Source organism: Morone saxatilis, unplaced genomic scaffold (assembly GCF_004916995.1).
Source record: "Morone saxatilis isolate NCDOM2014 unplaced genomic scaffold, NCSU_SB_2.0 Contig21, whole genome shotgun sequence".
In the NCBI taxonomy this organism is placed as follows: Eukaryota; Metazoa; Chordata; class Actinopteri; family Moronidae; genus Morone; species Morone saxatilis.
The window spans coordinates 15,171,786-15,188,280 of NW_023339774.1; the positions used below are offsets into that span (position 1 = coordinate 15,171,786).

The window sequence follows — 16,495 nt, forward strand, 5'->3', positions numbered from 1 at the left end:
TTCATCCTCTGGGTAACATGAATATCTGTACAGAATCTCATGGCATGGTTTGTTCAATGCAACATACACTTGAACACCACTGTGAACACCTCAGTGGCTTGTGGGAAACACTAGAGAGGGGAGCTGAGATGGAAATATTTTCTCAGTTACAGCTGAGAACATACACTTCAGTGCAGACAGAGATGTGAACGGCCGGTGAACAGAGACAGACAGAGTGTGCTACTTACTTGCATAACAGTGACTGAAATATGACATCAGGGCTACAGGCCAATGCTTTGGCCAAGCATGCAGAAACACACACACACACAAGTACAAGTACACTAAACTCGTGGTGATTATCCAAAAATGCACGTGGGGAAACATGCTCTACAGACAATAAACAAACACACTATTCTGATAATCTCACACAAATCAAAATATATGCTCAAAGCACTTTTACCCAAACCAAATCCAAAACCCTTCTAACATAAACATATACAAAACATGAGAACATTCCACAGACGTAGAATGATTTTGTAACAATTTATCAGAATAAAAATAAAATGCTAGGGCTAAAACATCCAATGAATGTTCTAATACCCTTTCTGAAGTGTGCTATACGAGTGAGCACGTAACCCACATATATGTAGACATAACAAGGTATCTAGTCACCAGCTGATTATCAGTTGACTGGGTCCTCCGCCCTTGAACTGTAAGGGAAGTAGAGTTACCATTAACTTCTCTACAGCAGCAATGTGCAAGATGAGGATTGCACAGGAATTACCTTTATGCATGGCCACTTGTGGGCAGATGGATGACTCAACTAGTAAAAAACATAGGCCGCATCCAAAAAGTACATTTGAGAGGAGAGGAGAGTAGAGAAGAGCCGAATAGAGGAGAATGGAGAATAAGAAAGGGGAGGAGAGATGAGTAAAGTAGAATGGAACAGAGTAGAACAGTAAGAGTAAAGTTGAGTCAAGTCAAACAGAGAGGAGTGTAGAAGTGAGGAGAGTAGAGTAGAGAAGAATAAAGGAGAAGAGAGCATATTAAAGGAGAATGGAGGTGAGGAGAGTAAAGCAGAATGAAGTGGAGTAGAATAGAGGAAGACTTGAGTCGAGTCAAGTGGAATAGAGAAGAAAAGAGGGGCGTTAAGTTGAGTGGTGCTGAGTAGAGTAATGTAGTGTGAAACAGAAGTGAGGTATAGAAGAGAGTAGAGTAGAAGATCAGAGTAGAGTAGAGAAAAACCTTCTGAGTTGCCAGTCTGGGTGATAATCCCCCCTGCAGACGCTTGCTCAGACTCAGACAGCAGAGTGTGTGAAAGCATGAGAAGAAGAGACATCCTATCCACCAGACGTTAAAATGCAGACTGAAATCAAGCACTGCTTTTCATTGCCAATGACAGTGTTCGGTTCTGGGGAAAATCCAGCCCGTCTATGAATGTGAGTGTGTAGACATGAGCGATTTTACATGCTACTAATATGAGTGATTTTGATTTCTATAAAAAGCAAGGTGGTTTAAAGGAAAGTGCCGTAGTGTAATCTAGTGAGAGCACTATATGTGCAGTGTTTCAAGGTTTTTGGTCCTTAACACTTAACATTTGCTTTTATGTATTTCCAGGCAGCTAATGGGTTGCTTATTTTACTAATTTCTGTACGGCATCAAAATAAATGAATAAACTCTGGACTATTTTTTGCTATTCACTATTTCGCATTATTGTTGTGAGCTAATGTAATTTAACAACAATAATGTAACTTTGACAGTGCTGATGTCATGTACACTGAGATGGATTACATGACTCAAGCATGTTTCAGGGGTCAATCATTTATTTCCATGCCACACAGACACTAATGGAAACCAATGGATATGATGATTTCTAAGCTCAAACATGGACAACCACTGGTATACTCCTACTTCTATAAAAGGGGCACTCCAATGATGGAAGGTGACATATTCTGACTTTGTCTTTAGTATGGTAGTATTAGTCCCCTTCTTATATGCTCAATATTTTTTCTTCTTGCGAAGTTGAAGAAATTCAACTGATTTTTACTGTTAATATAAAACAACACCCTTGCATACACCCATTTTCAACATTCAATTTAAAATGTACTTTGTGTGCACACTGTCATCTAGGATTGACAGAGACAGAGAGACGGAGAAAGAAAACAAGTGTTGTTTCTGAGCTCAGAGTATAAGAGCGCTTGTGTCTTTGTTGGTCTGTGCGTGTGTGTTTAAGGGAGGCGGCTGCAGACAGACAGGCTCTGGGGGATTACAGAACAGGACAGGGCACCATAACTCATCGGACCGATCACTGGCCACAGACAGACAGGCTGGGGTGAATGCTGATGGCTCACTGATAGGAATCTGCCACCAACAACCGACAAAGAGCATTTATCTGCGGGGGAAACCCGGCCCTATTCTCACACTCAAACAAACATGCACTCAACACACACACACACACACAGAGCACATTACCAGTCATATACACACGCAGTTCATTTTTGACTCATCACTTCCATCCACGCTGCTATTGCTGTCAGCGTGTCTCGCACTTTCATTTTTCAGATTAATCATATTTCTCACTTGTAGGCTCAGTGGAAAAAGGAAAGCACAACAAAAACAAACTCTTTTTTACTATCTGGCTTCTAATTTTTTAAATTAGACAATCATTCTTATCATTTCTGATAACATTTCTACTCACCAGCTTAATTTTGATGTGGGTGATGTATCGACATCACTACAACATGAGTGGTAAAAAGATAATTTTTTACAATTTTACCTGAGTCAATGGTTCCCGGCTTAAAATATATCTAAGGGGTCATAAGATGATTAAAGGAATGAGAGAGAAGAGCATATAGTTATTTTACACAACATTAGGTTGATTAAGTGTTTCCCCCAGGCTAACAGTTTAAGTGTGGCAATGACGGGGAGGAGGCTCGTTGTTTATGACGCAGCCTATCAGAATGATCAAAAACAACATGGTAACGAATGACATCAACACCAACTGGTGTGTTTAGTGCTGTTTACTGTTGTTTTACCTGGTCCATGCTGGTAAAATAAACACTGTATCTGCGTCAGAGAGCGTCGCTTTGTTTTTCTCTGCAGAGCAGTGTGTCTGTCAGTAGACTGTACTAAAGGGGCAGAGTGAGGAGAGACTAGTCCACTAGTTAATCATTCATGGATACTTGTACTGTGAGTAAGAGATGCTTTGTTAAATTCTCCAACATCTGCAAAACACAATATTAGAGAGGGGGAAATGATGGCGGGGGAAATTAGAAAGTGGCGGGCTGCCATAGTCTAGGTAATTAATGGGAAACACTGGTTGATTTTTCTCTATTTTTCCTTAACTGAAACAATCTTAGAAGGAAGCTGCTCACCAATCGACACATAACCTATGACCTATGGGTCACAAGCCAAAAAGGTTGGGAACCACTGATGTAAGCTACATAGTTTGGAGGAAATACAGCTACTTGCATTCCAAGACCATAAGAATTGTAGTGGTGAGTACAATTTTATCAGAACCAATATGAATGATTGCCAAAATTATGATAATAGTTTGTTCTTTCCTTTTGTTTTATTTGTGTGCTGATGTGTGTACACGTACTTGCCACCCCAGATGCCAGGCCATAAAGCAGGCCTCCCTCGTCTTTCGGCTCAAAGATGTGGGTAGCTGGAGGTGGACATTTCTCTTGCCTGATGAAGTTATAGAGCAGGGTCTTCACCAGTCGACTGGTTAAACATAAGCTGGAGAAAAGAGAGAAAAGTGAAAAAAAAAAGAGGTTCAAAAAGACTATGACGTATTATCAGGAATGTTAAATATCTGAGTCATTAATAAAAAGGTTACAGGGAATTTTAAATTTTGATTTGATGTCAATTTATTATCAGATTTCTCTGAAATTCCTTTTGCACCAGAGGGGTACACAGTGGATTGCTGCAGCACAATCAGTTTCATTGCTTTCCCATTCAGTGCGTAGGCACACAGGTCTTCACAGAAAAAAGAACATCTGGCCTACAGAGGATTAACATCTAGGTGAATCATTTTTTCCAATAAGAGTTTTAGCTAAATTGTGTTGAATGCAGATGGAAAATGTGAGAAGACAGCCCTTGTTGTAGTTTCAGCTTTATCTAAATGTTTTAATATTACATCAATCCATGATATAACTGCAGCTTCTCTTCTACAATTTTATTTTAGCGCAAAATACCCCAAAGTGTCCAGTTTGCCACTACAGACTTGGTGAGCTGCTGAACCACAATTCTTTCTAAAGGTTTGCAAGTTTACACGACTTGTTTTTAACTTTTCTCGTCTTTTCTATCTTCTTTCTATCTTTTCTAAGGAAAATTCCTTGTATGTGAAAACCTACTTGCCTGTTTCTGATTCTGAGCTTAGCCGCAAATGTTTTTTTTTTAAAAAGCACTGAGGTGATGTAGTCCTGTGGCTCTCCTGATTTCCTTGCCTGCTCAACAGAAACATCACTTCTGTCTGACATAAAACAGAATTAAGAATAACAAAATGTTTTCCTTTATCAAACCTAGAGAAATAAATGTCCAATTCATTAAATGTTAACTTGCAAACTCACATTCTGCCACCAATGCTTTCTGAGTGGTTGGTCATACCCCTTATAGTGGAATAAAAAGCCCAGACACAGGACTTGTCCGTACATATAAACGTGTGTGTGTTTGTCTGAGATCCTTTTCTCAGTCCACAGAAGTCCATATCAGGTATCAATTTGATACTCAGCTCTCTCCCAGTGAGTGACATACATATAATTGGTGATGTACAATATCCAATATCATTGCTTTTCCAGTTACACACAGCCTTGCTTCCTCAACAGACCAAATGGTAAAACCATTTAAGATTGCCTTCTAATCTGTTTTGCCAACATCAGCTACTTGGAATCCTTTCTTCAGCTCCATGGCAATTAATCCAAAGTGCTCTCGTTTGGCTCTTATGCTGTGAGAGCCCTAAAAGAAAATTACTTCCACCCTCTGTCCACCCATCTTTACTGCACTACTAGACTTCAAAATACATTCAGTGTTACAGCATTTATCTGCATTTATTAATACTTCAGATAACAATGAACTAAGGAAAAGTTCAAACCATTTACGGGGCGACATCAGAGCGTTAACTATTGCTTTGATTTTATCACAATCTTATCACCACATTTAAAGTTTGGTATTATGAAGATTATTAATTATCGTAATAATACAGACTAGGTGGTTCATTTTCCCTCAGAATCGCAGACCACAAGGTCACAGTGGAGACAAAGGTCTTGGTTGACTCAATTTGTTCCTTTTTTTCCTTTTGGCATCAAATGAATAGAACATGAAGACATTGTTTGGAACATGATGAGATTGACTGGAAGCACAGAAAGAGGCTAACTGTATCAGAGCCTGGATACTGGAGGAACAGTAGGCTGGATCAGACATTGTCACATTGGATTGGAGAAGTTCCAAAATGATCTGGGCCTGTGTTCAAAACAGTTGTCAACAGATTGTGGATGACCCACTGGCAAGTGCGAGTAACTTGCAAAGCAGTTGAAATATTTGTTCCACCTTTATGTGTTTGTTTTACATTTTATACTTCTATTTTTAATGCAAACTTGGTTTTTGATAAGGGTAAAGTATAGCCATGTGGTTTTAACAGTTACAATTATTGTTTGTTGCAAGTTAAAGGCAGTCTGTGTGTGCGTGTGTGTGTGTTTTCTCACCATCGTCCCTTCATAATGTGCTGGTAGATTAATCCATCTCGGAGGATGTCTTTGTGGAAGAGCTGATAGGAGAAGAATACCAGCAGTGTGGTCACCGCTTCAAACAGGATGCTGTAGGTGATGTCACTACAGGAAAACACAGGTTATTAAATTATAGTTTATTGTTTATTCTAGATGCAGAGGAATGTCTGATTATAATCATTTTTATGACAATTTGCATTTTGGGATGCAGGTTATTTGCAGCGGTGATATGCTGTACATTAACACCACTTTATAAAGGGGATACTAAGGCAATACGATTCCCAAGTGGAAAATGACAACATTACATAGGAGTGTCTTTCCAATGATGATGTTTGTTGATGATTTGGCTATATTTGTATTTATTTATTTAATATTTTAATGTATATCAACTGTCTACCTGGAAATATAGTTCTATTGAAATCTGTCTTTATTTTAAAATTAAGCCACAAAAGGTTTCTTCTAAACCTACAATTGAAGTACAGATGTCTGTTAGGGATTTGGGGGAGCTAACCAAAAGAATTGTAATATTCCCAGCCAAACCAGGAGCACGTAGAGAGGAAATGGGCCAATAGCCACAAAGTGTTGGAGGGAAGAAAAACAGGTAGAGTCTTGAAGCTCGGAACAATGAATAATGTTGGAATGCTGAATGCATTTACACAAGAGCCAGGGTTTGATGTCTGGAGACAACAGAAGAGACGGAGAGAGGAAGAGGAGGGAGGAGGGAGAAAGAGAAAGTAGATTGGTAGAAAGAGATAGAACGACGTCAAGAATGACACAATACAGACAAGGGAAGAGAGAGGAAAAGTGGAAGATGCTGCGTCAAGGAAATAGCGATTATCATGTGTCATGTGAAATTGTTTTGACACTGCAGAGGAGATTTTGTCTACAGAGACGTACATACTGTATCGTTGTTTCTCTGTGACAGACTGAGTGGCAGGCAGGAGATAATTCCACCACTGATAAGTAAATACACTGAAATATTCACTCATTAAAGCAGTGTGTTAGCGTGTACACCGCCTACTGAGAGTAAAGGCTCATACCATTTTTCAATCATTATGTTCCCTCTTCACCCACTCACTGGCACCGCTCCTAATCCAACTTTTATTTCAAGCCTTTTTCTCTTCTACAACACTTAGTCTCTTTCTTTATTTCTACTCTGTTAGTCATATCCCTTCCCTTTTTTGTTTTTCATCACATTGCCAGCTCAGTGTCAGTATGTCATTCAGGCGGAGGACTCTGCAGGTGAAACATATGGACATCTGAGCCCAACCCTGTTCCATAATGCATTTCAGCTTCTCTTGGTTAGATAACCAGGGAGTGGAGGGGCAAGTGGAGCATGCAAAGGCAAAGTTACACATACAAACATTTCACAAACTGCTTTTCATTAACTGCTTAATGACTAACATCCTAGACACTTTAACAACCAACAAACACGAATAAAAACAAGGAACTCAAACTAAACAATGGGCTGGGCTGAAAATTGCAAAAATTGCCAATACTTGATGTTTTCATGTGAATATCATGCTGATGATATAATGTCAAACATGTGGTCTTGAACAATTCACACTGTGACATTAATAGATCACAGTGTGGGGACAGTCATGGCAACGTGAACAACCAAACGGTGTAAAATGTTACACAGTCTTTATCATAATCTTGCATGCCTGACCTTTCTAGTGTATGCACAATGGGGTGTTTAAATCAACATTCCTCTCACACATACTCATATACAAACGAGGGAGATACTTACAGCAAGGGCACTTCAACGATCAGGTGAACGAGGTTGGACAACAGCTCCTCAAGGAGATCTTGGCTGCCTGTTTCTACACAAGGGATTGAGGGAGTTATTATATAAGGCATTCATGACAGCTCCCTGTTGATCACAGTCAGTCTCTCTTTGCTCCTTCCTTCCCTTCATCCATATTTCATGCACACTTTACAGAGGACTGGCATTGAGAGAAATTAGCTAATTGGCATTACAGGATTTCTGCAGGGTTCACCAAGTTCAATTCGAAACTTTTTAAAGGCGTTTTTAATACCCCATAGAGTGCAATTTAAGACCCGTTTCACAGTCACACTGGCCAAAGTATGAAAGTGTGACGGAAAACTAGTAATGGTCTACATGTGGCTAGATTTATTTATTATTATATTGGCGGTGGGGATCCTAAGAAAGACAGAGGAGAGAGAAGAGATGACACGCAGCAAAGGGCTACAGGTCAGACCGCTGCAGCAAAGACTCAGCCGTGGTACATGAGGCGCCAGCTGCACCGGGTGAGCTACCAGGCGCCGCATTATATGCCATTTTTTCAGTACTTCCCAGCAGTATCTGATATACATAATTAAATTAACATGACCTGGACAAGCAGCATAACATGGATGGATGGATTAACCCGGTAAAAAGATTAATTCATTTAAGTTTCTGCTAAACACTGCTTGACACTTGCCCATTATGGAATGATGAGCTTCAAACCAACTGTAGCTAGCATTAGTGATAATGTTTGCTACAGGTCTGATTGTGCTAACTGAAACTCCACAAAAAACTTCAACATCTTCCTGCAAACACAATCCACTGTCACAACAATTCCCTTTTATGTGTTAACAGGTGTATGATGTCTACTGACAGCCTACATTTAGATACAAAAACAGTATAAAAATCACAAAAACATCACTGTCTACAGCAGTAAAGGAAAAGGAAGGAACTGTACTGAATGTTTTTAAGACTTTTAAAAGACCTGCAGATACCCTGGATTATCTTCTCTTTGCCACTTTCAACAAGATGTAATTAGCTCAGTGTCATTTTACAGGCAAATCACAGTCACAATCAAAATCATCCAGCATGGTAGCTCCAATCCAAGGTCTGTAGGGAGCTGACAATTTAATCATTTTTTTTAGCTTTCCTTCTGTGTACATGAGCACAAAAAAGGTGTTATACGATTTACATTTAGGGTCCTCATGGTCGTTAAACACATTTGCAGAGTGTTTATTTAGGGACTGTAGACAGGACTGGTGTTTGAGGCAAAAAACTGATGTGCAGTCAGTGTAGTCTCTCAGAGACAGCTGATCCAGGTCAGTAGCCAGGGGTATTTGTGCTCAATTAAAAAGCCAATTTCTTATCTCTCTTTAGGTACGAAGGGAGGTGTTACACATTTGACCCTTGTGACTATATTGTAATACCTCACATCTTATGAGTCTACTGGGAGCCTAACACTTCCAAGGATGTTGTTCATAAGATTTCCCAGCAGACGATATGGATTTTGGTGTAAAACACATGTAAAGTACACTCATGTGTAAACATGTTTTAAACTGACTTGAAGCGGTTTCAATTTAGTCATAGATACGACTCAAAATCAGTTGTTGAATCATGTTAGGCAGATTTCTTTATGCAATTTGTGCCCCCACTTCAATCGCACTGTGGCACACCTTCCTTTTCCAAATGAATCTGTGATGGAGCTCACCTCCACAGGAGCCTGGTGCCCTCTCCTGGTAGGAGAACTGTAGGTGCAGCTCTTCTTCGCTCATCTCCCTGATGAACACCTTGAGCAGGCAGCGAATCATGAACAGTGCGTTGTGGGCCTGCCAGATAAACAGCTGACTGCGGAGGAGAAACAAAAAAAAAGGACTTCATGTTACAGGTCAAACATACAACTGAGACAGAAATAAATGCTATGCTGGCTATGGTTTATGTCCTACATTTACCAAGGAAAGCTTGGCTTACTGTGTATATTCTTGTGCTTCCAAAATAATGACATTTGCCTTTTTATATTAACTTTTTATATTGCCCTGTGTTTCTTTAAAAGCTTTTCTTAATGGCTTGTCTAGAAATAAAGCAGACTGAATAAAAGCGACTATACAAATAATCTTATCATATGCATCTGTATATGATAAGTACTGTACTAGTTACCCCCAAAAAGTAACTAGTTACATCATGACTTTTGTTATAAACTCCCAACTGATGTGAAATCCAACAAGCCAGTCACATCACTTTGTAATCATGCCCGGGAGCTAGCTTGGAAGACAGAAACGCTTACAATCAGCAGCTGGAAATATTCCCATTGCTTTGATTTTAACAAACAAAACTAGATTTTAATCACGGACAGGAAAGTAATATAACGAGTAGTATAAATAATTGCTGTTGGCAGGAGGTAGTATGTAATGTAATAATATTACTTTTGAAAAGACTAACGAGTAATGAGTAATAAATTACATTTTTTGAGTAACGAGCCCAACACTGCATATGACAGGGAACAGAACTGGGACAAAGTTGGTGAGAAACAAATAAAGAGGAAAACAAAAAATGATTGGAACCATCCAGTGTAAGCCACAATGTTTCACAACCACTAAACGCCAACACGGGGGTGTCTAATCAGTCCCACAAATTGACAATTTGCACAGGCCAATTATGTCAGACCCAGAAAATGTAGGCTTGTTTATGGGACAAAATCCATTACGAAATGTGAGAAATATATGGGAATGAATGGGGAGAGATAACTCCAACCTCTAATGATGTTTAATAGAGAATGAAGAGGTCCCGCCCGAAGCATTTTGTGACTTGGGCAGGGTCAATCTCTGTGGAAATGTTGCTTGGCAGTGAGTGCAGAATAATGCCACATGTGTTGATGGTTATACCTCAGCAGTTTTCTCATGGGAAACTACAACCACTTCAGTATTTCTCCCCTGTAAAAATAAGGATTCCCTGACTGCCTGTGATCAAACAATAATTGTCCTGCACTCCCACACAGCAAACACTGACATGCACAGTGTCTATCATTACTCAAACAGTCATCCCAGTCTATTATCTCGCATACTCAGGTTCCCATACTTACTCTTGGCATTCTGTAGAGATTTTCAGCTCTTTGGTTCTTCCCAGGAAAATTCTCACAAGAGCCCCAAAGTTTCCCGTTCTGGGATTGTTTTCAACTTGGAAAAAAAGAAGTAGAGAACTTATCAGCAGCGTTACATACGCTAGAGAAACAACCTAATTCAATATTTGGCAAGCAAACAATAAAAGGAAACAAATGTTTATTTTTTTATTTAAACTCTGGAGAAGTTGATATTCATTGCAACCGAGGTATTGGCCAGTAAGAAACGCACACAAAGCATTTAATATTATAGGCAACGTACTCAGGATCTTGGCCAGGGGGATCACAGCCTCTTCCAGCAACTTGGATTCTCCGCTGTTTTAAAGGAAAAACAGGGAAGAGAAGATACTTATAATATATGCATGAGAAAATAGATCAGAACTGCACTATAATTAAACACTAACAACATTCAAATAGTTTGTGTGCACAGTGACAGAAAAGAGAAAATTGAAGCTATATAAATGCCGCTGTCATGTTGTGCTTGTGTGCAATATGCTTCAAGGGAAGCGCCACTCATTCTTGACAGCAAAACATATCATTGTCTGCCCTCTGGATATTACTGTGATCACGAGTGAAATACGTTTTTTTTTTATGAGCCAGAACTGATAAGACAAGCTGGGTCACATTAAGACCGTTAAAGGATTTTATGACATTTTGGGAAATATTCTAATAATTGCTTCTTCTTTTTTTCAGATAAGAATATTGATAAGAAGTCTCATGTCTGTGTAGCTCAAAGTTAGAGATGCAATGACACTCAATTCACAAATTTGAGTTCTTTTTCTTTTTCTGTTGTCTTTCTTAGATTGCACACTTACATGTCAGCCAGGCTGGTACATTAAGTATGAAGTATATTCCACACTTATTCATACAAAAATATATGTACTATTTCGGTGCAACTATTTAGATAATCAGTTAATTTTTGGAAGCATTTGTTTTACCCAAAACTGCCATGAATTATCTGGTTCCAGCTCTACAATTAACTAAATATTTTTGGGTTTGGGAATGTTTGTCAAAGAAGGCAAGCAATCCCAATATACCCTACCTAACATTACCCCTAACTCTTGGAACTTGTGATGGCATATTCCTCCGCTTAATTTTCTGACATTTCACCAACCAAATAATCAATCAAGTAAATAAATGCCAGCTTAATCAATAAAAATGAAAATAATCATTAGTTAACGCATTACACCTCTCTGTCTGTCTCTCTCTAACAGTCAGTCCTGTTTTCCCTAGTGCTTATATGTTCACTTCTTTGACTTTATGGCCCGTGTTTGTATTAAAATACATTTTTTAAAATGAAAGAGTTGGTTCAAATAGACAATTGTTTTTATTGTATGAGGAAAGTATAGTCCAATACTGAGCAGGACTGTTGCATAAGTGCACAAGCTCTGTTAATGATGTTACAGAGACGAATGAATGAATCCCTTCACAAGATTAATATTTAACATCAGTTATAGTCCAGGAGGAAATAAAGTGTCTTTACTTCTCAGCAATTCCATTTCTGCCAATAGTTCCTCCTAAATGTTACACACTGGACTTTTAATTAACAATTTAACAGTCAAAAACACCAACTGATTGAGTGTCATAGTTCTTCACCTTGAATCCTCAACACGAGGTAGTTCCATTTAAAAGCTTTCTCCTGAGCTTTCAACTGCATCGTATGCCAGCATAAGATGCAGTTGAAAGAGATGAGACTGGAAGCTCTGGCGAAAGCTAGTCAGTGGAGCTTGTGTTGAGTTTTTTTTTTTGTCTAACTAAGCATTATAAAGTAGTCACACGGAACAGAGAAAAAGCAGGAAACATTTGCGCATTTGTAAAGCGGCACCCGGGGGAGTTTTAGTGCTCCGACATTCCTGAAACTAACAATCCTTATGTGTTGGATTCCCCCCATTGAATGACTAATAGTGCTGCAGCCTTTAAGTACTGAACTCTGACATTCTGGCACATAATCGGACAATTCTCTGACGGAAACTTTCTATGTGCGTGTTTATGTACCTGCTGGTGGGACTGATGAAAGTGAAGGAGATGAGCTGGTTCCAGAAAGGGTCGTTCTCTGATATGGACTCCGTGCCAACCAAGGCCTTGAGGCTGGGGTTATCGGAAAGGTCACTGACCTGGCTGGTGTTGGCACCCATCTCTACTGGCTCCACTCAGCCAGACTCACCGCTCTTCACTGCTTTTTCAACAAGCATATGCCAAAACCTGGGGCAGAGGAAATTCTTTAACGGTTGGTGGCATCACAAAGATTAATAATTAACACATCTGCCAACTGTTGTTTTGCCAGAAAAGATAAAAAATATCCATGCTAATTTGATGACCATAGACCACAGAGTGTGATTTAAACAAACCTTAGGTCACTAAAGTGGCAACAATTGCCCATACAAACATCCACATACAGTAGGAAAGCCATGTAACAGCACATAAGTAAGATTCATAATACTACTTACACTTGTATTAATAATTAAAACCATAATTACTACTCATCACATCACTTCTAAATCGTGTTGCCACTGGGACTAATACTGTGGATCTCTAATCTCCCCATCTATTTCAAATTAAATTTCTTGATTGGAGCAATTATGCAACCAATTCCAACACACTCATTCATAAGAGAGGTGGTTCACTACACACAAGGAACCAGGCAGGATGTGTTTTTTTGTATCCTTGAAATGACACACCTTTGGCACACAGGTGTAGCCAGCGAGCCAACATTTGCCCAAGTGAACTGGAGCACAATAGAAGCACCCATTAGTGGTAAACCAAGGCAGATAGCTTGTGCTTCTCATATATTAAAAAAGGGGAATAAGTTACATAAAAAGGCACACACCTGAGTTAAGAGGTCACCAAAACATATTATTGTCTCATATAGGTGAACAGACTAGTGTGACCTTGCCAGGGCAACATCTGGTGCCCAGTGTGCTTCTGCACTTGTATCTGCTGCTTCACTTGACCAACCTGCATGACGTGAGCTAGCTCATCCTGCTTTTTAAGTGCAGGAAATACACTGAGCCACGCCAATTGTGTGACTGTCAACACGCCACACTGACTGACCCAAACTGGGCACCAACCCACAGCTAGGGAAACCACTGACTCGTGATCGTGTCCGGTTAACCGCTGGTTCATAACTCAAGTGTCCAGAAAGCAGCTAACGTCCACTGCTGGTGTATCAGCTGACCGCTCGGCTTACCTGTCATGAATGCTTCTCGCAGTTTCCGCGGCTCTCTCGACTCCCAGGAGCGTCAAAGGGCGACTGCTTTTTTCACAGATATTTCTAGTTTAATCCGGTTTGTTTATCGGGCCTACGCTACAATGGCAAATACATACAATTCTCGGGAATTTGAGACAATTAAGTTTACTCTACATACCCCTGTCCTCCATGTTTTCCACGTCGCCACCCCTTGCGTAATGACGAAATATGGGCGTTGATTACGTCGATGACGTTGCAGATAGAAATAGGGGCAATAGATTTCCAGTGGCTGATCTAAACTTTGCTTTTCTACCTATTTAAGAGGTCTGTGAAGTATTTAAACACATTTTGTAACTTTCTGGATGATCTCGTTTTACACAAGAACTGCTATCATGTTTATACTGTTTATTTATTTTATTTATTCTTTGATTAAACTTTAAGTTTGACTAAGAAAATATGTCATTAGAGGGGGTATACATACAAGAATACACAAGTACACTGTCTGTATCGATTCAAAAGAAATGCCATTTTTCCTTGTTTTTGTAAAATGAGTGACAAAAAAAAAATTCAGAACCAGGCGCACACAATTTGGGAAGCATTCAAAAAAGCAAGGGAAAGCCAGGTAAATATTTTAACAAGGTGATTTGAGTTCTTTTACACAGGACATAAAAAGAAACAGACAAATAAATGGGATTTTAAAAGAGTTAAATATAACAGAAGACAAAAACAAGTTAAATTTAATTAAACATATGAAACAGGAGAATAAAGGTTACAGCGCAGAATACAATGAATAGTCATATTTAATTTAATAAAGTGGCACATATTGAAGTTGAATGCCTGGATTTGAAAGAACTGCAGTTTGAGCACAGCACCAGTTTTCTGGGAGGTCGTTTGTGGTGAATAGAAATTGAATGCTTTAGTTTTGACTCTGGAAATGGTAGCCAGACCTGTCCCAGCCAATCTGAGAGGTCTGGATGGTTTATTAGGTAACAGCAGGTAAAACAATAATCTATTTACACTGTGACAGAAGACAGGCTCCAGAAGCCTCTTGAAGAGCCACAACAGAATGGGGATGACAAGGCCAAGCATGTTGTATTTTTAATTTTTTTTAGCTATTCTCAGTCCCTGTTCCCACTCTTCTTGTCAACTGGCAAGCCTGTGACCAAAGAAAATGCACTGTGGGTTTGAATGTTTCAGAGTTTCTAACTATAACATGTTTCCACCACAGTGAACTAGCACTACTACTACTAAACAAGTAGTGTCCAAGGCACGTATACAATGCAATTGGTCGCATTTTTTAGATTAGTCATAATCACGCAAAACTAAACCTGCAATCGGAGTAAAAAGTGTCCCAGACACTACGGAGGTCCACGGAGGACAGCGATAATCATGGTCATCCTAATATAAGCAACCAAATTTTAATTTTAAACAAAATACTCACCATAACTTATTAAAACAACAAATATTTTATTTGTAAAAACACATATATATGTGTCTAGTCTGAATTAATAAATTATTTTATCATAATGCATGTCAAATTTCAACCTCAGCACGATTTTACACAGGTATGATATTGCTGTCACATTTATTTTATCTAAAATATCATAAAACAAAATCACTAATTTGTTCATGACTTTACAATATGAAGTGAGCTAGTTAAAATGGAAGCACAGCTTAGTATGTGAGTAATAAATGAGCATCTTTTGAAGGTTTTCTTTTATTCGTTCATTAAACTGCAGGTTTGACATAGAAAAACGATTCCATTAACATTGAATATTCAATACAGTAAAATGCATGTATCAATCCATGATTAGTGAGAAAAATATTTGAACAATTACCAAGTTCTTAAAGTGACTGTCAATGAAAAAATTAAAACAAGGTACACACGGTTTGGAAGGTTATAAAACCACTCCATTAAAAGAAGACTGATAAGTTAATTTATAGTTTCTCTATTTTATATTAATGAAATATGTACATTGTGTTTGATGCATTCTAAACATTTGGAGCTGTCAATCCGTCTTCTTATCTGCTGCTATAGTGGATCCATTGGCCGTCGCATCACCATTGCTTTCAGCCTGAAACACACAAGAAAGAAAATGTTTTATCAAGAACATGCAATCACGAAAGAGGCTCAAGAACAACATCAGTATTAGTCAAGATTACGTTAACTTTAACCACACTTTAAATGATGTTAAATATGAGGGAAAAAGAACATTCAGTGTTTATAATATTGAATAATCAACCAGCCTGACACAAATAAATAAGTAAAGGAAAAAGGGGTTTTATTATTAAAAAGTCATGATAACATTATGACTACTCCATTAACTTACCTTGAGAGTCCCATTGCTCTTTTCACTGACTTTTTGGTCACTGGTTCCAGTCTCCTGGACGGCTTTTTTAGTCCAGAATGTATTAATTATTGGTGAAATAAAAGGATAGAGGAAAGGCTCCAGGAACCTCTTGTAGACCCACAACAGGACAGGAATCACAATACAGGGAATGCACACCATGACTGTGGCTCAGACAGGCCGCCCAAAATGAAAAACCTGAAGCAGAGAAAGGAGACACAGAGATTCACAAGTTGTCAAAAAGAATGTGTGTATATATATATATATATATTTATATTAATTGTACAAAACACGTGAATAACTTGTCACTATGACTATAAGGTGAACATTCATTTGATTTGAGGTCACCTGAAATAAAGACCTGGCTGCTATTTTGCACTGTTAATTATATATAAT

At 38.7% G+C, this 16,495-nt stretch overlaps 2 protein-coding genes across 2 annotated transcripts in view; both read right to left on the reverse strand.

Moving 5' to 3' along the window:
• Positions 1 to 13,961, reverse strand: part of dym (dymeclin) — a 49,499-nt gene extending 35,538 nt beyond the window's left edge. Inside the window, exons 1-8 of the mRNA XM_035667753.1 lie at positions 13,752 to 13,961; positions 12,560 to 12,766; positions 10,827 to 10,879; positions 10,529 to 10,622; positions 9,161 to 9,297; positions 7,456 to 7,528; positions 5,685 to 5,810; positions 3,581 to 3,720 (exon numbers count right to left, since the gene is read on the reverse strand). Of these exons, the coding sequence (XP_035523646.1) occupies positions 3,581 to 3,720; positions 5,685 to 5,810; positions 7,456 to 7,528; positions 9,161 to 9,297; positions 10,529 to 10,622; positions 10,827 to 10,879; positions 12,560 to 12,699 (763 nt within the window). The 5' untranslated portion in view covers positions 12,700 to 12,766; positions 13,752 to 13,961. The remainder of the gene's footprint in view (positions 1 to 3,580; positions 3,721 to 5,684; positions 5,811 to 7,455; positions 7,529 to 9,160; positions 9,298 to 10,528; positions 10,623 to 10,826; positions 10,880 to 12,559; positions 12,767 to 13,751) is intronic.
• A 1,489-nt stretch (positions 13,962 to 15,450) lies between these two features.
• On the reverse strand, positions 15,451 to 16,297 carry LOC118332214 (UPF0729 protein C18orf32 homolog; the record flags this gene model as incomplete). Its single annotated transcript, XM_035667387.1, is given in 2 exon segments — positions 15,451 to 15,826; positions 16,082 to 16,297. Coding segments are annotated over 2 exon segments (246 nt in total). The 3' UTR covers positions 15,451 to 15,760.
• Between the last annotated feature and the right edge of the window lie 198 nt (positions 16,298 to 16,495).